Source organism: Neodiprion virginianus, chromosome 7, assembly GCF_021901495.1.
Source record: "Neodiprion virginianus isolate iyNeoVirg1 chromosome 7, iyNeoVirg1.1, whole genome shotgun sequence".
In the NCBI taxonomy this organism is placed as follows: Eukaryota; Metazoa; Arthropoda; class Insecta; order Hymenoptera; family Diprionidae; genus Neodiprion; species Neodiprion virginianus.
Genome location: NC_060883.1, coordinates 5,572,436 through 5,600,250, shown reverse-complemented (window position 1 = coordinate 5,600,250; position 27,815 = coordinate 5,572,436). Strand labels below are relative to the sequence as shown.

At 37.4% G+C, this 27,815-nt stretch overlaps 1 protein-coding gene across 3 annotated transcripts; it reads left to right on the top strand.

The window, feature by feature from the left end:
* Positions 1 to 70: 70 nt before the first annotated feature.
* LOC124308939 (ras-related protein Rap-2a) lies at positions 71 to 27,357 on the top strand. Of its 3 annotated transcripts, none has more exons than XM_046772116.1 (4): positions 71 to 346; positions 23,940 to 24,056; positions 24,746 to 25,175; positions 25,939 to 27,357. In XM_046772116.1, the coding sequence occupies exons 2-4, from the start codon at positions 23,962 to 23,964 to the stop codon at positions 26,236 to 26,238; spliced, it is 825 nt and encodes a 274-aa protein (XP_046628072.1). In that variant the 5' UTR covers positions 71 to 346; positions 23,940 to 23,961; the 3' UTR covers positions 26,239 to 27,357. The 3 variants fall into 3 exon arrangements, with proteins under 3 accessions (XP_046628072.1, XP_046628073.1, XP_046628074.1); XM_046772117.1 differs by lacking the exon at positions 71 to 346 and adding an exon at positions 20,480 to 20,499; XM_046772118.1 differs by lacking the exon at positions 71 to 346 and adding an exon at positions 21,890 to 21,934.
* The last annotated feature ends 458 nt before the right edge of the window (positions 27,358 to 27,815 follow it).

Genomic DNA, 27,815 nt, shown 5'->3' with positions numbered 1-27,815 from the left:
TAGCCGTGCCGGGAATCCGGCAAAACGTACCGGACACAGCTAGCTCGTCACTCACGCCGCGAGCCGCGTCGAGGATTCTTCGCGTCAGAGGTTGCTGATTGACTCGGGGGTGGAAAAAAGTTCGGTTCGCAATTGCCCCTCGTTATTTTTCTCTCTTTCTCTCTGTCTCTCCCTATCCCTCCCCCTCCATCGCTCTCTCACTGTCTCTCTCACGCCTCGGCTTTATAAAACGACCGCTGGTTTTCCGCAACTGCCTCAAATCCGACGGAAGCGAATAAGCTTCTACCTGTTGACCAACTCCGCTTGTCGAAATCTTGCGGGAGAAACTCTTGTGCATTTGGATCAGGCAAGTGTTTACATCCAATTGTTTCTTACTCCTCGATAATTAATTGTGTACACTGTGTTATTTTTCCTTTAGTCATGTGTGTCTGGAGCGATAACAGAATGCGAGGGAATTTATGTAGAGATTGGATTTGATAGGGTGAATTATTATTGTTTACCTTATACGGATTGGTCAACTCTCAATCCCGTATCGACTTGCCAAAGGCGTCTAGTTGTTCGTCGTGCGGTTAGATAAAGTATTGTTCTATACTATCTGCAGCTGCGCGTCTTTTCGTCCGCGGTTGCAGTTCGTTAAATTTATACTCCGTATTGTACTGAAATTTACAATTTTGATTGTATTTGTACACTGAAGTAGAAATAGAAATTTACAAGATTTAAACGACGGATAAATTATTTAGATTAACTTGGTTTCGCGAAATCGCGCACTCTGGACTGAGAATCTTTGTTTCACTTCACAAATAGAAATCTTTGAGATGACGAATTATTCATTGTTGAATTGAACAAGGTTTTCTTTGATAGAGAGAAATCATTTAATTACGGACTAACGAAAAGAAATGTTGCGTTGCAAAGAATAAATTTCCAACTTGGCCGAACGGAAAGAAATTTATTCGAAGAAATCCACACTTATTGAAGCCTAGTGAACATATTTCATAGACAACACGTAATGCTTTAATTTCATTAGATAAACTTGAATTTCCTCAATCCAAATGAAATGGTTCTTTGTTTCATATCGTTACAAGTAAACTTTTCTTTTGTTGAAATAAAATTCAGTTGAAAGTGAAGAGTTTAGGATATTTGTTTCTCGTTTTATTATTTTCCTTGCACGCAATTACACGTGGGTTGTTTTTTATACTATCTATTGCTGTGAAGTTTTTTTCTGCTACTGGGAATATATCGTCAAGTCGAAATGCATGTCTGGAAATCGTGCAGGGTACTGATTTTAAACCGCAGCTTTTTTTGTATATAAGGTAAATTTAAACCCAAAGATCTTGAAAGGATAGATCCTTGAACGAATTAGTAAACTCAATAAATGTATATGGCGTATAATATATGAGAATATAACCAAACAAATTATTTCGGAGGAAAAAACAGTCCGTGGACGTTTAAATTTTGAATAAGAAAGCAATTATTCCCACTTGTTGAGTTTCCTTTCTCAACGAGAAACCTTATACATCAGGCTGGCTGATGAATTAAATTTGAACTTTTCTCAATAATGTATCGCCGTCATAGAACAAACCTCTCGCGACATATTGTACGCCTGTAAGTTATTTTTCTTGGAATTGAAGAAAAAAAAAAAATGTATGAGGAATTTCAAACTTTATGAAATATCGGACAAAAGGTTTTGGAAGCTGTTCAAAGACAAGTTTCGAACCAGTGTTGAAAATTGAAGTACACATGTGTATAATGTAGAAAAATCTTAAACAGGTGCTCTTCTTATCAATGAAAAGCATTTACATCCTCAAATTAGACAGAATCTTCAGTTAAAATTTACACGTAGAACAATCGTCTTGAATGTTTTGCTAAAATACACCGCGACGTTTTTGAATTGCGTTGCCAAATCACAATATTAAGATTTTATTTATATTCTATGTTGCATAACGTAGACTTTTCAAATATGATAGATTCACAATATTCGCTGGGGAAAAGTTGTTGGAGAGCGGAAAAATCGTCGTAACGCTGCACTAAACATTTTATTCATTTCGAGCGAACTTAAACATTCACGAATCATTGAGCAGATGTGGATAAACTCGAATGAAACTTGCAGAAGCAAATATATAACTGGACAGTATGAGTATAATATAACGTATGATGCGTAACGAGTAAACTTTAGTTGCAACGTGTGATCTTGATTCGAAACGTTCACTAATATTGGAAACGTAGCAGTAGGTGAATTGCTATTTGCTCAAGAAGACATCGTGTTGTGCAAATAATAAACTTGTTGCCGACTTTTGCCGTAAGAGAACTTGCACGACGATTTCCAATAAATGGGAGAACGGGAACAATAATTTAGGATGAAGAATCAAAGAAACTTTCACGATATAAGTAATGTTACAAATAAATTCCAATCAATGTCCTCTCTTGTTGAGCAAAATAAAAAATCATGAAACTTTGCCATAATCGATGAACTAAATCGTCGGGTGAAATTACGTTGTTTTTATACCGTCTGGCCATGTCCTAAGTCTCGTTATCAGTGCAGTATATCCGTCGAAATAACGGCTTGGTATTCGTCCTCATCCTTTGGCCGGCAGGGTACAGGTTTGTTATCATTGTATAAAATCCCAAGTCACGGTCTAGTTGGCGAATTAGCTGGGTCAGCACTGCGAAGTCAAACAGTATTTTACATATCTTCTCTTGGAACCCTCGTACAAATTTACATTTGTGTCAGCTAAGACGACGGTGGGTGTCACGTAGCGCAATGATATTATGTCGGGACTCCTTTTCGAGTTCATAATCGTCGCTAGGTACACAAGGCCGATTATGGATACCGATTTCCATACTGACATTTGCCGATGGAACATTCTTGAAGAAGGTTTGTGTCTTAGCTAGGTATCGGTAATATGTCGGTAAGGGAATCTGTTTTACCCAGAAATGACCTCGGCTGCCTATTAATATCGGTTGAAATCCATGCAGTGTGGGATCATTTTTCCGGAGGTAAAAGTGAAAGAAGTGATCTGGACGATCATGAGCTTCGGTAACTTGAAAACCATATTTATTCGATTCAAGCGAAAACTACCATATGCGAATCATTTTCGTGACACTCGTTGTATCCATGTGAAAATTTATGGCATAGTGTAAAACGAAGTGGTTGAGTTGCTCTCGGTAATGCACGAAATGGTTGCGTTTTAGTTCCGCTACCAGGCTCCGTCATAGTAAAGTAGCCCAGTTTATTATCCGGGACTAGATACATTTTTAATGCTACGGATGATAAAAGGCGCACTGCAATGCCTCAAGTTATACCGACAACACTCATCCTTGGCCATAAGTCCGCTGCGTCGTAGGTTTACTATCTCTTTACGAGAATATTTCTTCATTTTTTTAAATTCCCTCCGTGCAGCGTCGGCTTGTGTGTATCTTCATGCTTCACGCAATGCCGCAGACGCTTTAAAATTCCGCAACTGCATGAAAAATTCAGCAGGTGAAAAAAATTTGAAGCATCTTTTTTCCCCTGGATTCTCCCACTTTTCTTTTCCAATGTAGTAAATTCACGGCGATGCGAAGGTTGGATAATTGCAGATTATTATTATTCGAAGAAATCTCCATCCGTGATATACCGATAATTGGGGTACTTGAAAATTATTTGCAACATCAATCTGATGTAATAAAATGAATCAAGGAGCGTGAAATCCCAGTCATGATTACATGTATCGATGCTCATTTCAATACCGGGATTTGGAACTCTCTATTAATTAATTAATTAATTAATTACCACACTCACCGTCGCACAGAGGGACGTCGTTTTGTCCCGTGTGGCAAGTTCCGTGGTTCACTTCAGGGAACAATTAGACCCTATCTCTAGTTGTTATACGTCTGCCCGGGTACAGCAGTCTCTCTAATTGACCGTATCGCACGGGGTGGCAATTGACGCAATTTGTGCAAATACGGTTCTGATATCATCACTCGGTTGAAAAATTTCCATAGAAACGGTGATTACGCCTCGCGCTTAAGTCCTCGAGAAATGTTATTCGCGATTTCAAGCCGAACTTTGAAATGGCTCAAGCAGCAATATTCACGCCGATAGAAAATTCTAGTTCAAAAAATATTATTCCGTATTATAAACATAGTTTACTGATTTGCGGAAATCAGTTTCAATGCTGTAACAAGAAAATTTAGATCTGTTACTAGACTTTTCGATCAACCTCACTTGGACTACATTTTTTGGTAGTTGTTCCCGCCTTGTTTGATCGAAAAATATGTACTGAATTCCGTGAACAGATTAAACGTTCCTAAAATCAGAAAATTTAGTATATTAAAAATTATAATCGCACAATTCCAACAATATTTAAGGGCCTTCGCAATTGTAACGATACTGATTTTCAGCTCCTCGTTAGTAAAAAATTCTATAGTTGGATTCATATTCTGATAATTTTTCCTTCATACATACTTCACTGTTGCCAAGTTCAAATTGATTAGGAATTTATAGTTAGAACCATTCGGTAACCATAAAAAATGAAATTTCCATCGGTGTATAAAAATTGCCTCTGGCTCAGGAAGGATTCGCGGGTAATTTCATGCTCGGAGGGTAAAATCGGCTGTAGTAGTAACAGATCGGGCATGAAAATAAAGATGGAAGGCGGATTAGGAGTTGCGGGAAACAGCAAAGTTTGAAAGCTGTATATAGAATACACGGTGGATCGATTTGTTTCTTCCGGGAATCAAGTTCGAAATTGTCCAATCGACCGCAGGTGGTAGATTGGATGATTCGAGGTGTTCAATCCGTGGAGAATCTCGGGTGAATTCCTAGTCCTGATTCACTGATATCCCGAAATCTTGTACCTCGCCGGATGAGTGATTCAAAACGAGTGGTTATACATGCCTCGTATTTATTTCTCGCTCGTCATTTTCATCCCCTCGGCTCGAAAGTTATTCAACAGCAACAGGGTGTTGCAGGCTTTTGTTGGATTCTTTGGCGGATGTGTTGAATTACTTCGAGCCTCGAGCGGTGTTCACTGTTACGGGTCAAGAGGGGCGTGATTTACGACCCTCCGAAAAATCCGAGGAAACTTTTAATTTTATTTACTTTATCCAGCGACACTTAGGCGCGGGTATATATGTATAATACAAAGGCACCGTGATCGTAAATCAGGGTCACACTGTCAAATGAGCTTGCGGAAAGAATCACGATCAGCTTCGATTGGCCCGCGAGGCGGAAAACGGAATTTTGTAATTCTGTAATTAAGCCCCGTGAAAATCTCTCCGTAAAATTTATTATATTACGAAGGAAGGCAAAGTATGTCATCGGATTATTATCGACGTAATTCCTGATTTACATCCGCATATTTTATTAGCTTCAAGATTAAACCGGAAAAAAATCCCGACTCGAGTTTTCGAGTTCCTATGTACGTAGATATATAATAAGGGCAGATGTACAGAATCAACGCATGAAAAAATCAGGATAAATATTACGTTACATACCCTCTGGGTTACACAACTGCGGAAATAACCGTACCTTTATTTGTTTGGAAAAGAATATGGACTGTTGTAGGTTACTTCGAAGATATAAAATGCAGAGGTAGATTTTTTGTAAAAATAAGTCTCTGATCATGTATGGAATGTGTGTGTGGTCGTTAACGAAAATTCGGAAAATGGGGGTGAAAAATTCCTGCGGCACATGACAATGCGGTCGTGAGTATGAAAGAGAATAAATAGAACCGAGGGATCTGCAGTATATATATAAATATATATATGTATGCGTGTGTATATTTTTATTACAATCCGTGACCGCGAGATTTTCCAGTTTAGTTTTTCCCTCTGATTTATGTCGTTCCGGCGATGGTTTGTCGGTGGAGGACTACAAACCCATTTCGAAGGGTAAGTCGCGTCTAATGGCTTGACAGTATCAGATGCATGGTGTAGAGATCAATCCTGTGGAAATATCGGTAGCATTTTTTTCCTTCCGTGTGAGAACGTGGGATGGTTTGTTTCCGAATTTCGAACCTCGTCGATCATCGGAGATTGGAAGTTGAGTTGGGAAGGGGGAAAATTATCCGGTCAGCCTGGAGCGTCTAATCATGCAGGGTGATTTTTCACATAGAATTCTCATGCAAAATAAGTAATAATATACCGATCAAAGAGAAGAAACGTGGACGTGGTAAGCCATTTCCTCTTTCGAATGGTATTGGCAAATTGGTCATTTCAGGATTAATGGGAAACCGATAATCTGCACCATGGCATTTGTATATACCTATATACATGCGTGTATATGTATATGCGTGCCTACGTATATTCGGATATGTGACTCAACTGTAGGTACTCGCATTTACGCAAAAAACGGCGCAGTCGAATCGCGCGTGACAAAAATTCGAGACGATTTGCAGTCGTGCCAACATTAAATTATCGCAAGTGTTTCGAGAAAATATAATACAAGTGAAAATTATATTCAGAACGAATAGGTTGTAAGAAATTTTCTACTTACAGTTACAAAACTCGTTTCCAACTTTTATCCAGAACTATGTTCATTTTGTTTATGATTAAAAATTAATCTAATCATTGTTAGCCAAAGACTGTTACATGGTAACCAAAAGATAAAAATGTTTTTCTCGCTACAAGAAGAGCACTAGTAGTTTCAATTTTAATCCAGTCTTCGATCGTGTCAATTTCACCCTGCGAGGGGAAGCAAAATTTCGAAAGAATACAAATCGTAACAATAACAATAACAATGAGGTGACTGACGAATGTTAGAAACAAGTAAATGCAAAAGGAAGAAGAAAAAAAATAAAAAATAAAAAATTGGGCCGGATTGATGGTGACACTGGAACAGTCGTGCTAATTTTTCGTGACATGTCGTACGAAAACAAGGATTAATGGAGTGAATTGTGCGAGTCGGGTTGTACGAGTGAAATAACGGCGATGATTGATGAAGTTTATGTCCGTGATGTCCGCATTTATATTAATAAATTATCCGTATAGACATAAGAACTGGACTAAATAACGGTTGAGCTTTTATCTGGATGTGCCTCAAAATCAGAGGAGAAAAAAATTAGAATCGAACAAACGTTCTGTCATGCATATCGCTTTTACCTGGCTTGAAAATGTACCTGCTTATAAATATATCTACAATAGTACGTTGAACCTCGTGCAACGTGCGCTATCTCGGGGAATCATCGGAGGCTAGCTGACTATAAGGATTTGTAGAGGATGTAAATCGGGAGTAGAACATCGGAATTGTTGGCTTGTGTTTGCTGCAAACAGAAAGCTATACATATATCGATAGAATAATAGTTCAGCTTATCGAAGGGAAGCGATTTATCGGCTGAAACCTGTGCTGAAAACGCCGGAGCATCTGAAGTATCGAATTACAAAGGAACTTCCTCTCGTCGAAATGCGCGTAACTGTAAATCAGCATCGATTCTCGTACCAAAGAACAATATACAATATCGTATTTTATATCGAATAAAATGCAGTGTGTCATTTTGTAGGTAGTCGATTTCAATCTCGGAGAGTTTATATATGCGTCCCGCCGTGAATCTGAACGTTAATAAAACTCAATTTTCACACGATATTATCCCGTGCGCCATGTGACGTGGATTTGAATAAAGAAAGGATTTTCTGATCCGATGAGCTTCGTGACACAAAAATCGAATCAAAATATCTCCGCGTTCCGTCGAATACGGGACAACGTGTACGGGGCATTCCACCTCAAATTTGTAGCCAATGTACCTTCCTCCCTTTCGATTCTGACCATTTTTTAGTACGATTTGCTTACCGAACCAAAATCTGAAAATATTCCCAGACCTTTTCGGGTCGGTAGGAACATCATACTAAAAAATGATTAAAATCGAAGAGGATGAGATACATGGGCTGCTAATTTGACGTGGAATGCCCCATATGTATAGCTAATACGCATAACAAAAGCTCCGTTCATACATGTTTCTTTCGTAATTTATGCGGAGCGATTCATTCATCGTTGAATGGTCTAACGCGCATGCGCTGAAGTTCTGGAGCAAAAGCAGTTGTTCTATCAGGACGACCAACATTTTTGAGGATAAATACATTGCAGCGATCTGTCATCTGGACTTATGACGGTTGGTAGACCTGATTCAGCGCATGCGTATTTGATTATTCAACCGTGAGCTAACCCACCGCAGTTGATCTGCAATTTTTTTTCGTCAGTGATGCTTAAGCGTGAATAATAGTGAAGTTAAAGTGACCTTTTACTCGGTCGGTAAAGACTGACCACAGCATTCTCTCAACAGCGAAACATGGCGTTTTTATTATTGTTGCATACACTAAAAAAAGTTTTCTTGGGCATTTACGTATTTTATACTGCGTTTAGAATCGTGCTGACTTCGGTATTTCCACATCGGTGATACGTACAAGGCTTTGATATTACTCAAAATGAGTGACATTTTACTCGGTCGGTAAAGACTGACCACAGCATCCTCTCAACAGCGAAACACGGCGTTTTTTAATGCAGCGTCGGTGGGAAAAAAATTTTCCGCAATCCGAGGGCCGCACAGCGAGTGTCGCATGGGGTAGTCTGGCACAGCCTCGGGCATCGACATCCTCGTGCCCTGCCAGACAGGGCAGAGCAGTCAACGCGCCTTGGCGCCGCGGAGCCGGGGTTTCGTTTGCGGGTGTAACGAACGGGGGCGATTGGATACTATAATCCCGTATTCCTGGGTCGTTGCCCTACTCCAGTTTCCCATGGCCGTGCGGTGCAACTGCAGCTCGTTGCACTGCGGCAACCCCGGCCGACACTGCCAGGAATTTACCATTTACGGTAGACCAACTTGCAGCTTTGGCGATCTTCTATTTTCTGACCCCCTTCCATATTTTATTTTCAAACTTCACTCGGAAGATCGGCAAAAATGACAAAAACTCAGGGGATGTTTCATCGGAGCAAAAATTCATACCATGATTACGTATTTCGTGATTACCTACTTAGATTTCACAGAGTCATTCATTGACAAATACATTTTACTTTGATTAAGTAATATCTCGTGATTTATAAGATTTTGCATGATTTCTTAAGAATACAAAGAGATTCCTGTAATCCTAAATTAAGTCTCATGACTACCGATGATGATACTAATGCGGAATTTTATTTCAATATTACCGATTTTTAGTGTAATTTCGGAAATTACAAAGTCATTTTGAAAATTACGAAATGGTTCTGAATGATATTGACACCTCAACCGCTTCGGTGAAACACCCCTTGCAAAAATCACTACGGTGAACACGAATGAAACAACATCGTCCAGATAAAACAAAACTTGAAGTCGTAAAAGAAAAAGTAGTTTATAAAGGTGCCTTGAGACCTGTTTTTTCACCTCCAAAAGTTCGGGCAGACATCTTTTGGATGCATAAGGGTGTCTTTTCGTGGTGGAAAAACGGGTCTGAAGACAGCTTTTTTAAATGTTTCTTTTTTTTTAGTTTGTGACTGTGTTTTGTACTGTTCGAGTCTCTTACACTATATCGAAAAAACGTGATGCTGACGATATGCAAATGACACAAAAGCTAAGATATATAATTTAATACATTTGAGAAGAGGTTTTATAATTAGAACGTTCATAGTGATTAAACATTTAAACTACGGTGTCTTCTCATCTGATTATACATCTCCTATTTGGATTTTTTTTCCTCGCTGATCAGATCCCTACAGATTGTTTGAAAAAACTTCAAGGTATCTTGTGGTATGATGCAGTTATAACGCGCAAATCTGATTGTAAATCAATATAATATCACAATCAGACCAAAAACACCAGAGTTTAATCGTTTTTAACCATATAATTATATAAATTTTTTTCAAATCTTTGACGTCTTAACTTACGCTATTCAAATTTTCTTAGATTCATGCCTATTATATAGCAGAGATCGTGTTCGCCAATATTGGACCAAACAACATTGATAAAAATTTTGTAAACAGTTTGAAAACATCTTTTTTCTTGAATTTTGACATAGATCCATCGGCCGATTCATTTTTACATTCTTTTCCTTTTATTGTATAAATTTTCAAGGCTCCCGAAAGAAAACCATCGCGGTGAAAAGATGGTGATAAAGGTTGAATCGTGCTAGATTCCGAACGCAAATCTTCAATTTCCGGACCACGCAAAGCCTGCCGTCACATAAACTTTTATACTTCGGGTTTTTCTGCTGCCGGGAAAACAATGCTTCATATATAACCCTGGTTTGAATAAGATTTTTCTATTTCATCGGATTTTTCCATAGCCTGAAACGAAATCGTACAGTCAGAGTTTTCGAAACTTTAACACTTTCCAATGTAAATCTAGTTTATAATCGACTGTATTATACGTTTGCTTACTACAACGAAATAGTATTTTCACGATGCTCAGCTAATACTTTTGAAACTCCTTTATACTTCTTGGCAGGCTTGAAATGGATCGATCACCAGTTCTAAATCGGCAAAAAACGAGGAAAGAAAAAAGAATAATCAATTATTTAAGTAGCTCCATTAGCGTTCGTTAATTCCCATTTCTCTCGGTAAAAAGACAGTCCAGATAACAGTTTCAGGGTATGAAGAAAATTAATTAACACGCTCACTTTTACACTGCCGCAGCATACTTGACAAAATCTTATTATTATATGTAATTTTGAGTGTTGACTCAAATTTTCATTTCTTTCACATAACTAATAGAAGAAAAAATAGTTTTATTCGATAAAGTTTGCTTTTGTAGAAACCAGAACGATGTATCGAATTTTCTCAAACATTTATTGTAAATAACAATTAAACAAGTTTCAGTTCCACGTTTAAATCACTTGTACTGAAAAATTTAAATGCAAAACAGAAGTTTGTTTTGTTGATATTTACGATAAGTGTTTGAGAAAATAGGAAATTTTCTTAAAATCTGAAATATGGTTTTGGTTTCTACAAAAAATTTGACATCTGGAACTCAGATTCAAAAATTGTTGTGCTGATCGGTGTTATTTACCAGTGTAAAAAGTACAAAAGCAAACTTTATAAGTAATAAATGAAGATTTTGGTTATTATTCGATGAATAGAATCAAAATTTATTCATTGAAACATAAATTCAAAAAAATTTTTTTTCGTTGAGTTGTTTTATCCACCTAATTTTCGGTCGTTTATTGAATATAAGTAATAGGTTGTAGATATGTTGTCCTGCTTATTACGCCGACGATAACGAAAGATAAAAACGTATGTGTGTAGTGTAATGTATAAAGTACTTGTAGAAATTATTCGCTTGTGTATATACGTCGTGTTGTGAGCCTGCAGTAATTAGTTGCAGCTCTATGTGCGGTCCCTTGTTAGATTAATTAAAAGTTTGAAATCCACCATATTATATCAGCTTGTCTCTTTCTCCTAATCTTTAATCTTCCGTACATAACTGTAACACGCACATGCATACATGCATCAATTTTAATTCCATCATTTCAAAACAATTTCATAAATACCCGATGCGCGAATATCTTGAAATAACAGTACATTATGTAACAAGGGAATAAAGTCAAAGATTATTCCTGCGGGTGAATTTAATGGCCGAGCGAAGCGCGATTTTTTACTGAAAAAAAATAATTCCCCACAATATATACATAAATGTCCACAAATGCGGGAGAAAAGTGATACTTTTTTCACTTGGATCAGGGAAGTAAAGTTATGAGGGAATAATATGCTACTTTCGGCCCGCTTTTCAGGTCAAAAAAGTTAACCTTATGGTCGAGTCGGGAATAAAATTGATAAAATGTATTGATTTTTGGTTAACCAGTTTATCTTTAAAAAAAAAAATAAATAAATAAATAACAATCATAATAATAATAATAATAAAAAACGGTGACGAGGAGAGATGGAAAAAAACAAAAAACGGTGAAGTGGAGGTTTTATTTGCCAAATGAAGTCAGTCTGAGAAATGATTCTTATTCTTATTCAAATTATATCGATTCGATTATTCTCAATATACATCTGCAATTGCCCGTGAACGATATATATTCCGAGTTGAACATGTAGATATTTAATAAATCCTGCCTTATTCTGGCCGAGATTTTAAGCCGGAGGGATTCGAGGAGAGTCGTTATATTGCAATATAAAAGCCGCGACGATATGAATTCATCCGCGAAATCCTTGAAGGCGAGGTGATCAGGCGGTAACAAGTAGAAGACCTGGAGGTACGGACAGGCAGGCGCCAACCATTCGACTCTCATCGTTGTAGGTACTTAAACCCATTTCACTCTCTCCTTCGCCTTCTATTTCCGATTATTTCTCCGTCTCTGGCTCTCTCATTTCCTCCCTTGATACCTGCCCTCCTATAAGACTTTAAGATTTTTTTAACCAAATCAATTTGTAGACGCGTTTTGTTATAGAATTTTTTTTACGAGCTCACGGATAAACTTTAGGGGCAAGGTGTAAAAAAAAAAAAAAAAAAAAACTAGGATCGTCGATTGACAGAAGGACCGGAATATCGAATTTTCATTGACGCGAAAATCTTATTGATAAAATTTATTGTTGCGGAAAGTACAAGTATAGAAAATTGTGAATATCGAAAGTCGAAATACAGAATGATACAATATAGAAAGTTCAAAATATGTATCGAAAGGAATACTGACGATTCTAAAACTTCGGCATTCTATCTTCCGACCTTTCTATTCTTTTACTTATCCATACTTCTACTTTCAACATTTGTAAATTCTATAAATTAAGTTTCCGCTTGTTTAAAAATTCGATAATATGGCTGTTCAATTTTTTGATCTTTCTATATTTTTACTCCCACCCTTCAGTTCCACCAAAATCAATGTAATTATGTTTTCTCGCATTTCTACAGAGACAAGCATCGTTATAATTTACGTATATATATAAATATATACGAAACGTCAAGTTCGATTAGAAATTTCTCGAGGGGTATAATTTGTGTAATTATTCTCGGTCATCCTCGTATTTGGTTTTCACCTGAAAATTGATCAAAACCTAGAGAATCTAACCGAATTCAACGGTGTCGAATGGACTATTTATCCCAATTAAGAAACCACGAGTTATCGGATTTCAAACTACGTATCCAGCTGATTCGCGTCGAATTTCTGCAGCTTTTGTACTTCGGAAGATGATAACGCGTGATTTACGGTGGTCGGATTATCGGGCTTTGATTAACTTAATTTTAGTAAATTATCAACAGAGTCAACTAATGAAACGAAGCCGGATAATTATTATAACTCAGATCGGAATTTATTTTACTCGACATTTTTTCCTTCATGGTTCTCGATTTCAGAGCTGGAACAATTGCAGAACATTTTTGTCAACACAATCAGAAATGGAGATTACCAGACATTGGTCGGGTTTGCATGGAATTCCCCTTATAAAATGATTATCCATTCACCCGATAAATTCTCCGAAAATTTAAGAAAACAATAAAGGCACGTGTGTGTCACGTATGGTGGTCGTTCAGAAAAAAAAAAAAAAAAAAAAAACCGAAACATTTTTATACTCGCGGCAGGTCGTCCTTAATAAACCGCACATAATTTTTCTTGGGAAATCATTTTCGGGTTTTTCTCCGATAAAAGGTACGTCCATGTAAGGTTGGGGGGGGGGGGGGGGGGAGGGTTACGACATGAAACACCATTTATAGAAACCTTGGTGTGACCGGTGGACATTTTTGTGTAGGTGTATGAGAAGTTAATGGGCAGAGATGTAATCGGGGGTGTGATTCGGCAAGTTATGGCGACCGGAGACCCCGCGAAGTCTTTCATGGAGGCATGAAACTTTTACGAGAATATGCCGTATATCGTATACGACGTTTGCTAAAATTGGGAAAAAGTTGACGCGTCAGGTGCACAGTGTGAATGCTTCTCTCACTTTCCCGCCCCTTTATTTCCACCCTCGATCAACTTGATGCAGACCTGTATAAAGTCACGTATTGCCCACAAAAATCGAGGGGTTCACACTGTATTAGCTGCGAGAGGTGAAGGATACGGAATTTATCCGATACCATCAATCCGAATCGAACGATACTGTATACCGGTTATTCCAGTCCAATTCCAAAGATTCCTTAGACTCTAAACACTCTACGATTCGATCGGCGATTTTGTAACACCTCCAAAATGTATTATTCCCATTTTTTCGAGAGTTTTTTTTACTTCCGAACAGTTATAGACGAGCAATGATTCCTGTTTTTTTGGAGCCTGTAGGTCTGAAAACCTGTTTTTTTTTTTTTAAATCGAGAATTAACTCTTTCACCAATTTTTGGGAACGGTTTTCAACCAACGTTTTTTTTTTTTCTCAATCCAAAGATTTCCATATCGATTTTTAAAACCACATTTTCTTTTCGAACGATTCTTGAATAACGATTATTCTTCTTCGTACCTTCAAACCCAGAGTTTTTAAGCTTCATTTTTTAAAGAAACGCTGTTGAGATTTTCCGAAACAACGTTTTTCCTAAATATTTGTTGGAAACGATTTTTCCTATCAAACCCAAAGGTCTCTTAAAAAAGAGCTGCCGAAGCTTTTCTTGAAACGTTTTAACCTCTAGAAAATGGTCTAGTTGTAAATAAATTTGTTGAAATACCGCGTAGAAAAATGTGTAAAAAATTTCGTATCCTTGAAATGTTAACGGGTTGGATTTTCAGCTCTTTTCTCCCATCGTTTTGAAATTCACGATTACAATCTGAGCCCTGATCGTCAAGTGCAGCGGGATAATTTTAACCTGTAAAAATATCTCGGGGTTGAGAATAATTATTTTGCGTACAAGCTTGACGAAGGATAATGACTGCATCCACTTGTCATCGTTATTAAATTTCTCTCGGTGGTAAATTACAAGTGAGAGCCTTACCTCGCGGCAGAGATATTCAGAACCTCGTTTCCATGCCTTTAGCCTTACCCACGCATGATTGAACTCAGAAAGGTCTATAATGTACGCTTGGAAGCCTGCAGCCTTGCTTCAGAAGCGCGTGTGGGTGAATATCGTTTGTTGTTCCCCTTGAGCGAAGCCAATCCGACAATGTCATTTGATAACCGGACGTGGCCTTGGCGACAATGATCTGGCTAAGGAGAGTTTAACGTGCTTTGTATCGTAGGTATACATAAATAATACACGTGTACTCTGTATATGCATGAATAGATGAGAAAACTCGGCTGCAAGATGAGGAGGAAAACTCGCTGAGCGAAAAAAAAAAGGTTGGGGAGAAAATAAGCAGAGGCACCAAGAAAAAACAATTTCTTACACACCCTGATCGTTTCGTTCAGGGAGGAAAAACCTCCACTGCAGGTGTCGACGAAAGCAAATATTTGAAAACAATTTCTCAACAAAAAATTGCTTCCTTTATGTAGGTACCTTTACGGAATGCAGGAATTTTAACGTACGGTTACGAAATTTTCAAGGAAATTTGACAATTTCTTCTTTTTTTTTTTTGTGTATAGTAAAAGTGACACAGTGAAAGTAGTTTTAATTTGGTAAGATTCGATTTATGGTTTTTTTTGATAGATCGATTTATCGATTAATTGGAAAAATAATTAAACGAAGCTAGCGAATAAACGATTAATCGCACCGTCCCAGTTCGTATATTTTAATATACGATACAAGTATTGATATTGTTTTGAATGACGAATCAATGGATACTGATAAATGATGAAAGATAGTTTTTACAATGTGTGTTTACAAGATTTGTAAGGTCATTTAGAATTTAATTATCTTTAATGATCCAACAATGAGACGACAAAATTGACTTTCAATTAGTTTGCGTCGTAATATCGTTTCGTTTCGTTTCGTTGATGTTTCAAGTATCTTTCAAGTGAGGTTGGAGAAAATTAATACTCCCAAGGAATGATTAAACTTCCTAAAGTCGATTCTTCAAATCAAGGGTCATCGTGTGCCACAGAGTTTAATGGACTTACCGAATACCCGTTATAATAATCATCTGTCAATCGACCAGCAAGTTTACAGGATATTGAATTTCATAAAATATATTTGAGCGCTGACGTGAATATTTTTTGCGAAAATTTTTGAAAGTAGCTGTAAAAAAGCTATTAAGAATTATGAAACGGATGCAATTTATCCCGAAGATTGGAAATTCCCGAACCCGAACTTTCCTTTTCAATTTTCGTTCGCTTCGGGGTTCTTCATCCGTGTTTTTCTACACAGGTATACCTACATCGCTATGTGTATAGGTATACCTATACAACCTACACATAATCTTCTTGAATCAACCGAGCAATTCACTTTTTACCCCGTTAGACGAGATGCCTTCAGCAGGATCCGTTTGCTTTACGGTGTAAACACGGTAAATTCGATTCCCCAGCCTTGTAGGATAAAGCTGCGGAGCCTGACTCGGTGACACCAGGAGTAACGATAAAACACGGCGACGACGGTCACGTTTAAATCGGAAATTAAAACGCAGAGATACTGATACGGCCTTTAAATTGGGTGAATAACGTTTATGGAGCTGCATATAATGCGAATCTTACGCATCAACGAATCTCAGGCACATTGAACATTTACTTGAAACAAACAAAGTTGCATTGTGTTGCATGTTCGTTAAGCGAGAAAATGTTATGTACAGGGTGCTTTAGAGTAAACAACGCAGTATGTTCGATTGCCTACCACTGAGGGGAAAAAATATCGGTAAAACAGACCTACCGAGTTTCTTACCGATAATCTCGATAACTGCTGGACCGATTTTCGTGAAATTTTAACAGACGCTTTCGTAGTATACCTGAAGTAACGTAGAAAATATCAACTGAAACACCACTATTATAAAAATACATGGTTCGTTTGTTTGTTACCGATGATTTAAAAAACTGTTTGTCCGATTTGGGGAGCAAATATCGGTAAAACACACCGAATTTTTTACCGATAATTTCTAAAATGGCTCGACGGATTTTCACGAAATTTCAACAGAAGCTTCCGTAGTGTGTCTGAAGTAACGTAGAAACTATGAAATGAAGTTATCTACACTGATTTGTTTCTTGCCGATTATTTCAAATACTACTGTCCGATTGGCATGAAATTTTGACAGAAGTTTCCGTGCTATCGCGAAATTGTCGTAGGAGCTATAAATTATAGTGATGTATACATGAAATGTGACTAATTTTCGATAGTGTAGTAATGGTTGAAGGCGTTGTGCGTCAGGTCGCGATGCACTTGAGAAGGATAAAAGGCAGATCTTTGCGCGAGCGAAATGAGCGAGTAGGTACGATAAACAAGTTAGCTGCAGTTGAACGTTTATTCCTGAGTGTGAGAGTTTGTAACCAATTTTCGTCGGCACTGTATCGCGGTGAAGGTTTAACAAGTGTACTCTACCATGGTGAAAACTGGAAACAAGGAAGAAAAAAGAACATGTAAAAATCCACGCGAGGACTCCGACGAGTTCGTTCAAGTGGGACTTTCTCAAGAGATTACTGCAAATCCACGAGTCACGGAGGGTTTGTACAACTTGCCAGATAACAGCCCTTAAGAAACTGCCAAGTTTCTTATTCCCTGCAGTTCGCCAGCACTACACCCTCTTATACAGCTCAAAGTATTGAAATAAAAGAGGAAAGAGACTGCAGCGGAATTTAGAACAATGCGACCACCGCATAAAAGGAAGCTTTTCCTGCCACTGCTGAACTACTGCTAATAGTTCTGACAGACTCGATTCAACCAATCGATTAGACTCCTTTATGCAGACGGCTCTTCTTTCCGTGTACTATTGCAACGTAATTAATCCGATGTTAGAATTACAGAATTGTAAGGAGTGCGGATTGTATATGTGCGCAAGAATAACGATTATGGAATTGAACTTCAACGAAATGTTTGACTGCAATTTCTTTAAAACCGATCTCTTATAGCTGTAAAGAATTATTCATTGATCGAGTTTTCAGGGTAGAAGATGTTGATTTCTATTCTATATTTATGTCATGTTAAAATGTCGGCGATTAAGTATGTATTGAAGATATCATCCAAAAAAAGTTTAAAAGTGCAACTATAATTGATGGAAGTAAAGTTGATTGAAAGTACTTGACGCGATGATCATGAAAGCAATTTTCAATTACCAATCGAAACTAATTATATTCAATTATTAACAACTATTGTGATGCTTTTACTCCCAAGCGAATACGTTGTTTGTTCAGTAATAAATTCAATATAAATTATAGTTTCAATTATTCAAATTCACTTCTAATCTTCCAGTGCCATTATTATCACTGCATTTCCGGTTCAATTGATCGGTAAAAGCTATCGTGGTTGTCGAAAAATCATTCCAAACCATTTAATAAGAGCTTATTGACAAATGAAATGAACTATTGTTCATAAAACTTGAAAGAAACTATCAAATAATGTGACATTATTTCTACGACACAGTCTAAACCTTCTAAACGGTATTCCGCTTTTAAATGAGATGTAACAGACAAGAAAGGAGCTTCGGTGGGTGTTCCAAAAATTCTGTCGCGCGTAGATTGTGAGCAGAATTACTGCGCCTGGTTTAGACTAGATAATCTCTTAGGTATGGTTTTGGGTTTTGTATTATTGTCTGTATCATCCGTCATCTCCAGGACGATCCGTCTTCAGCGTGAATAATGAAAGCTCTTAATTAGCCAGGCCGAATAAAAAATCGCTCCCTGCAGACGAGTTATTAAACAGATAAATAACGGAGGCAGAGCTTTCTCGCGAAAGCCTTTAGCAACTGTGAGGGAAACAGAAGCTAACCTTTTCGGTCATACATTTTTCAACTCAAAAACAATATTCTGGCTCGAATTTTGTTACTCGATGATTTTTCCGGTTGCCGATCACGAATCTGCAGTCAGAATTTGATAACTTATAAATCCAAGATGGCGGATCCAATATGGCGGATGCAAAATCGAAAAAACTGTCAAAGAATCTAAATTCAGAATTTGATAACTTATAAATCCAAGATGGCGGATCCAATATGGCGGATGCAAAATCGAAAAAACTGTCAAAGAATCTAAATTCAGAATTTGATAACTTATAAATCCAAGATGGCGGATCCAATATGGCGGATGCAAAATCGAAAAAACTGTCAAAGAATCTAAATTCAGAATTTGATAACTTATAAATCCAAGATGGCGGATCCAATATGGCGGATGCAAAATCGAAAAAACTGTCAAAGAATCTAAATTCAGAATTTGATAACTTATAAATCCAAGATGGCGGATCCAATATGGCGGATGTAAAATCGAAAAAACCGTAAAAATTCGATGATTCTGGTCGAAACTTGTTACTGGGGGATTTTTGGGGTCACTGATCACGAATCTAAATTTAGAATTTGATAACTTATAAATCCAAGATGGCGGATGCAAAATCGAAGAAAATATCAAAATAGACATTTCCATATTTTAATAGCCATACGAAGTAACAAAGATGAGGCTAAGACATGGAAATTGTTGAGGTGAGACGCTGAGCATCCCACTGTGACTGAAAGGGTTAACCGAGTATTTATCTATACCCGATCTGTTACGATTCTGCGGCATTCGACTAAGTCGAGGATAGACGCTTTTTAAACCCTCTAATCACTCGCTCTTTGTTCCCTATTATTCTCAACTGTTTCACCCCCTACTTAGGTACTCGTTCACCCAGCAGGTTCTTTGACCTCTCAATTATCAGGGCGCACTGTTACTTCTTCTTCAACGACGCCACATGCCACTTTTGGCTCTACGCCAGACCTACTTTCGAGCTACTGAACCTAGAACACAGCGAATCCTGCCCTACGTTAAACACACTCTTATTACCATTGGCATCTGTCGTATTTATTTAAAATCATTGAAATCCTTTACGCCGCATCGATTTTGTGTACTACATTTTTACTCGAAACAATTCCAAGATTCTTAATTTCTTATTCAGTTACACCGTATTTGGATTCTGCTGTTTATTTTATTTTTTTTTTTTTTTATCTAATTTTTATTGTCAAATTAACATAGTTCGAAATCATCAAAATCCGTTTAAGTACGTATTTAGTTCTGGTTGCTAAATGGAAAATGATTTAGAAAAGCTTGAACCGAAAATCATACAACATATCATTTAAATTTAATGATACAAAATAGGAAATTCCACATTTCTTTTGAAATTCCTTTAGCCCTGACTTGAAAGGTTTGGAAAACAAGCAGAATGAAATCAAATGATGATATTTTTCGTTATAATATCAAATCGGTGGGAAAATTTTTTTTTTAATTCTGTAAGAAAATATTCGGCTAAAGTTCTTGTTTGTAAATCGCTTGGTTTGTTCTCTATCGCGGAAAATTTTTCGTTTCCCTTTCTACGGGCAGTTTGAAAAATAAACTCACGATTCCACATGCATAATTTTTCCACTAATAACCGGAATAGCTGCTCACTGTTCGCCTTATCTCTACGCGTCGTAACGATTTTAACGCGTAGCGTGGCGATAATCTCGGTGCTTGTGGATCTTTCGAATCTCAAATTAAATATTTGACTTGTAATAATAAATATGTGCAGATCTATATTTACCAAGACTACATATTTTTTTCTCTATCCGTGATGTCGAATTTTGATTCTTTCCCACGAAACCGCACAATCCATGGAACGTTTTACGGTAACGAGAAAAAATCGTGCAACACGAGATGTTGTTATCGATAATAATTAAGAATACAACGAAAGACCGAAGAAGAACGTTTTTTCCTTTCAACAATACCGTCGGACTTTTCTTTTAATTTCTCCTCCATCGTTGCGCTTTTCCTTTTTTCCTTCCCTTCTCTTGGATCTCATTCTGCAGCGTGAGTATCAAGTTAATTATATCGTTGGATTGCTACGTTTGTTAGATTCGAGCTTTTCTCTCGACGCCCACGCGATACGGTCCTACATTTACTTTTATTTTTCCCCATTTGGGTAGATATTACTTTGCTTCTTTTTACGGGGAACAAATAATCGCCCAAGTATATCTCGCCTCACGACAACCGTTACACAAAAGCTCGGAACAATTTCACGCGCGCGTTACACTTTGCGTGAAGTAGTTTCGTTTTCATTACACGCACGCACAGCGCGTGGTACATTTATGGGAGGAGTAGATTATACGATCCGGTGAAAAAAAAATTTCACGCAGATCTTTCTTTCTCTTCTTTCGGTTTTCTCTCTCTCTTTTTATTTCACCTCGACTTTCATAATTCTCATCGAGGGGTCGCCGAGGGCTGTTTTCGTATCGCAACGAGTGTAGCGAATTTCTCCCTCAAGGCATATCCGCATCAATATTTCATTTGAATGTATCAAGAAAAAGTCCTACACATGCTATTTCCAAGTCCTTTGTGAAATTCTTGTACTGCTTTCGAGCTTTGAAATATCGACTCCAGAAGTTGTGTCACAAATATCTGACGAATATATGTATTGTAATTTCCGGCACTGTTTTCCAACTAAGTTCCTGCACAATTCTTCTCAATTTCAAAAACGAAAGCCAGTTCACATGTCGGATAAGTTGTCTGCTACAAATGCTGCAGAATTACCGCATCGCGATAAAACTATAGTAATTTTCTTATCAGGTTTAGTTGTAACTGAAATTTCAAGATCGTCAAGTATAAAAATTTTGTCGCAGGTTTTATTTACAAAATACACAATTCTCTGCAGCTACTTAACAATATGTAAATATCATTTGGCATTATAAAATACATAACGGATTCGTATATTGAAATGAACTTTTCTTTTTTCATAGATCCCATTAATTTTCAACTTCAATAAAAAGAACGTCATGAGAAATTACGATTTAATCTTCCTCGCGATTCGAGGAATTTCCATTTCTTAGAGAGAATTAACGAGCAGAGTGAAACTAATTACATGGTATACCATGTAGGCTGAACCACTCAGCAGCGTGGTACGAAATGTTCCTTAATGCACATTATTATTATACATCGGCAATATTACTCCATCGTTCGAGAATATATATATGTATGCATAGGTACAACGTATGTTCGTGAAGTTGCTTCCTGCAAGGAGACGTCTAACCCAAAATCGATGTACGTAGGAATACAACATTGATGTTGGTACGAGCTACACGTAGACAATCTTACACTCTTATTTCATGCAGACTCGAGCATCCAATTAAACGTGTACAATTCGTACCGTAATGATTATCAAATGTGTACATACCGCTTGTTGACGTAAAATTTAAAACTAATTAGTCCCGTGGCAGAAAAGTTCAAAGGTGATTTTTCATTTGCAGATCGAGCGTTTCTACCCTCTGAAAATTTATTTAATATTCACTTACCGACGAGAGAAGTCGACGGAAAATTGTGTAAACGAATCAGATCGTACAAAATTCAACATCGTGACGTTCGTATCAGTTTTGGAAATTTTTTTACCGTTTGATATTTTACAAAATATAAGAATATACGTGATAAGACGAGTTTGCGTGTCTTGATCGAAAATTAATGGATGTCCCCGTATACCTACAATCTACAACTAAAAGTTTTATCAAAAAAATTTTACTAGGTGAAATTTAGAGTTAACCTCGCGAATACGGGGAGCAAAATCATCATAGATTACCGCGAGGAAATTCCATTTGCAATATTGTCTGCTGTCGTAAAAATATGTCATAAATAGATTCGTGAAACGATTATCGATCCGCGTGGATTCAATTTATCGCTAGACATCCAATGAGCTGTCTGAATCGAACTGATCTTTCTATTAAGTAGAAAATATCTAAGGCATTAAAAATGAAAAAATTCTTGAATTGATTTTTTTCCATTCACCAGCGAGTGATAATTCGAGTCTGGTGAAAAGTTTCAATTTTTTCATCTCACGTGCTTCATGGAGCCTGAAGCTCGAAGAAGGTGTTGCACAGCAGTGGATGGGCGGACAAAGAACCTTTTTGCGGACGTTGAAAGGAGTCCGATCGACGTGACTCGAAATTGGCCCCGAAAATGGAGGGTCCAACGGACATTCGCTTACTACATATATGTATATAGCAACCGCCGCCAACTCTCGACAAGGAAAACAAATCCTTTTTTTATCACTGGCGATCCTCCCTTCGAATTCCTCGTTTCAACTTTTCGATTTGCTAACACTTTTTCGGCTCGAAAAATTACGTTACAAGTGTAAATAACATGTAGGAAACTCCACACGTGCTGTAAAAGTATTGAGTGATGGTGAGCGATAGTTGGTGTCTAACTGTTTGTTGCTAAGGAATTATAAAATACAATATGGTTATAATATGCAGAATGAATTGCTAACCACTGAATGGTTTAACGCGCATGCGCTAAAATTCGAGAGCAAGACCTGTTGTTTCGTCAGGGCTACCAACATTTTTGAGGTTAGATATATCACGGCGACCTGTCATCCGAATTTATGAATGTTGGTTGCCCTGACAAAAAAACTGCTCTTGCTCTCGAATTTTAGCGCATGCGCATTAAAGTATTCAGTCGTTAGTAATTCACTCTGTATATCTCTGTTAGTATGGTTCTTTCAAAAGATCATTTTTGAATTTTGATAATTTCCATATTTTTTCAGATTTTTATCTCAACTCTAATCCGTGGATCCAATAGGTCGACCTAAATCCCAAGTCATTTGATGTTGCCATATTGGATCCGCCATTTTGAATTTTCAAATTTCCAGTTCAGATGCGTAATCAGCGACGTCGAAAATCCCAGAATACTGAGTTTTATCTAAATCGCATGATTTTGGATTTTGGTCCACCATTTTGAATCCGCCATTTTGAATTTTCAAATTTCGAGTTGACATTCGTAATCAGTGACCCAAGAAATCCCTCCGCACCAAATTTGATCGAAATCTGTTGTTTGGATTTAACGTGCTCCTGAAAGGGTTAAATGGGGAAATCCACCCTTTTACGGGCTCGGGTTAGATTAGAGATAAAAATCTGAAAAAGTTACGGAAATATTTTTGAATTATTCATAGCTGATTTAGGGGATGAGCCGTGCGAAATTCAAAAATGACCTTTTCAAAGACTACCCCAACGTGTATGTACAGAATAATATTACACGCGGATGAAACTTCGATATCTCAACTTGAACGAATTATTCATATTTACAGATATTGAAAGGGGGGAAGAAACATGATGAAGAGCCGCCATCAATTTCGCCGGCGTTTTAGCCTTCAGCCATCCTCTCTCAAGGAGGAACAAGAAGAAGAATTGCCGAAGAATAATAGGTGAGAAAACAACAGCAACAGCATCAGCCCCCAACGCGGAGAGCTTTTACTTAAACAAATATATATTATACACCGGAATCTGTCAAAGTATGAATTATTTATATGCAAACGTACACCGTGAAAATTTTATTTTCTCACCACTCGTGCGGGTCTCGCTTATGCTAATACTAAAACCAACAAACCGACATTTATATTCCGCAAGCTTTAACCTGTCATTTTTTACAACGTGCACTAAGAGATGTAAAGGTGAAATGACAAAAATCGAACTCATTACAGTAGAAGTTTGAAAATTATTTCAAGTAATTAGGAAAATCGACGTACAATTTTTCAAAACTCCTTCTAAACTTACATAAAATTAAACTCGATTTCTCTGGTTACGATTTTCTCAAATAATTTCTAATACATAAATATAAATTTCATTCGAATTTGTAAAATATAAGACTAGAATGTAGCGAAATTGAAACTGAAACGATTTACAAAAGAGGATTTAAATTCACTAACATCGGATCGTGAGGGAATTTTCGAACGTTGAAAAGTTGATTCGTTTTTCCTTCCCGGTTGATTTTCGCTCCCCTATTTTCACCGGGATTAAGTTGAAGCAAAGCGCGGTCCGTGATCGTACTGTATAAAGCGCCAATTTCGAATTAATTCTGATCGCGTTTTATCCACTTTGCATTGACGACGAGCAGCACCGAAAGGCTATCAGAGGCGAACAGCAACAGTACGAAGCAAACGGAAAGCTCGTTTCGTCACAAAATCGTCGTAATGGGAGCGGCGAAAGTTGGAAAATCATCAATCATCAGTCAGTTTCTCTACAATACATTCTCAGCTAAGTACAAACGAACCGTCGAAGAAATGCATCACGGCGACTTCAATGTTTCCGGTATTCAGCTGACTCTTGACATATTGGACACTTCCGGTGCCTACGAATTTCCGGCCATGCGAGCTCTGTCCATTTCCTCCGCTGACGCCTTCATTCTGGTATACGATGTCAACGATTCTAATTCCTTCCTCGAGGCGAAGGTTCTTCGCGCCCAAATACTCGAGACCAAAGGTTACAGCGCTGTGCCAATTGTCGTTGTTGGAAACAAACTCGATCTGGCTGACGAAAATCGCGAGGTAATTATAACGTGCGACGATTCGTCAGTCTTGAATAAAAGTCCAGTAAAACTGGTCTAAGGTCTGATTCGTTCTCAGAATCAATCAATGTTGGCAAACTTGTGATCAATAGAATTTACTTTGTCGTAACGCGTGGTTAAAAAATTTTTCATCGTCAAATACTTTTGTGATACGGGGTGATTAAAAACGTACGACTCACTGCTAATTATGTAACAAAAAAAAAAAAATTCGATCAAAGGTTATTTATGAAGTTAGGTCGCCTTGGCGAAGATCCGCTCTCGGATCATTACGCGTGCGCGTTATATTTTAGCAGACGACTGACCATGCAGTCGTTAGGAATTCACTCTCTGCATAATGTATTGTATAACAAATCGCAAAAGTGAATAATGCTTGAATTTTTTTAAATAAACATTACAAAAGTAATCGTCGAAATCGATGTCTAAATTAAGTTTCGATAGTGTTTTGTCGGAACATAAAAATTGTTTGAAAAAAATCGCGCACCGTGACCGTCGGCATCAGAGAATTTTCTCCTCGATTTTCCACAAGGTAGAAAGTTAGCCAAAGGGCAGAAAAATTTGATATTGTGAAATTCGTGTTTCCAAGTTTACTTAAAAAAAATTTTATGCCAAGACTAGGAAGGTGTCAACTTAATCGTAAAATCAAATTCGTAGTTAGACGTAGAAGTTATTTCCACCAGGACGCTCTCTTCTCGCGTTTAGGAATTTTGTGTCGACGTGGAATTAACGGAGTCTCGGTAATCCAGGTGGACAGGGAGAGCACGGAGGCGTTGGTGACCGTTGATTGGGAAAACGGTTTCGTCGAGGTCTCGGCTAAGGAGAACACGAATATAAACCAGGTCTTCAAGGAGCTGTTGATACAGGCTAAGGTGAAGTACAACCTGAGTCCAGCTTTGCGCCGAAGACGGCGGCAATCCTTACCGCCCCCTCAGCATCTTAGCTCAAGGGTGAGCAGCGCTCACGTTCCGTCACCCTCGCAGCTCCAGCATCTTCAACAGATTCGCGAGCGAAACGACGCCAAGCGAAATTCATGCGTTATTTCCTAATCCTGTAAATTGCGTAGCGCCGATAATAGACTGACGATTAATGTGAAGAAATAAATGAAAATCCTGAAAGTTAATTAAGTAGCAGTTTAGCCTATATATATACACACCACATTACGTAATACGTACGATATGTATACTATATAATACGTATACAATAGCCGATAACCAAATCATTCCGCGTATATGGATTCGCACGGTCCTGTTTCAGTGCCATTCTATAAACGTGCCTGTAACTTTCCCAGGTTGAAGTCGGTAACGTTGTTATTGTAATAATTCACGTTTCGGATAAATTTCAGGAATGTCTGAAATGCAGTAAATTATATTAAGGGAAAAGAAATTGATATTTTAAAAAACTTGCGACACTACTAAGTCACTGTAAAATTGCAAAATGACGACCTTTTTCCCAACCAATGTTTCGTTACGCTTACGTTACTAACTTCAGCCTCGTGTAACTTTTTGGTTTACGCTACATATGCATATGTTACGTTGATGCGAAATTAGTACGATATCAATTACTCCTTTTATTCTCAAGCGTACAATTCGTCAAAACGGGTATCGTTGAAATAACAAATTAGGTAAGGTAATTTAAAAAAGAACCCGGTACTTTGAGCCACACAATCGTGAGGTAAGAGGATCGATTTTTTTTTTTCGTTTAAGATCACATCATTGGTGAGGTTTGAGAATTGTTGGGTCGATATACGTATGATTGATAAGCGAATGAAACCACATGATTTTTAGAGTGTCAAAATTGGCTGTCGATGGCTAACAGCAAGGTCAAAAAATTCAACCTATTGTATGTAGGAAAAAAGAATGTGCTATGTTAGTTTTGAAAAGTATTTCATACCCTTTCCGATGCCTCTTTGTTTGCTCAATCATCTTCAACACTCTTGAAGATATTAAAGCCACTAGAACAAGAGTGCGTCTGCCAAATTTAAAAATCTAAATTAGAGTCATACATTGAAAATATGGATACGCCCTTTTTTTCTTTAGTAGAATACATGAAACGAAGCGAATTAAAACTGTCGATCGAATGTATTTTACTTGCAGAATGCTCGGCTTGACATGGAATGCCTCAATTATAGTTGCCGATACTAAATTTTTGTTTATTCCATCGTAAAATCTTTTCTTTGTTTTTTTTTTTGACGAACTGCATTTTTTCTATCAAAAATAAAACCTGTACCACAATTTATTGTTACACTTAGGTCAAATTTTCGTAATACTTACCAACAAGAAAATACAAGAATATTTTCTGCTTGTAATAGCTGCAAACTTCGTTTTCATTTTGTACTTAAACAACTATATATTTTGATTGTGATGAAAAATGATAATAATTGTAAGGACTGTATATAGTAACTAGAACTACAGTGAGAGAAATTTTTAGTTCCGGTTACCGCTCAGTCTTTAACTATTTTCATTTTTTTCCACTATCGAAAAATATAGTTCTAGATAGAAAATGAAAATTAGTTTTCCAGCTGTTACCGGAAAGTCTAGTATCCGTTGCTATTCTTTCTCATTACGATCACTGTTGCTATATTTTCTTGCAACTGTTGCGAAAATTTAATGCTTGTGCAAGAATA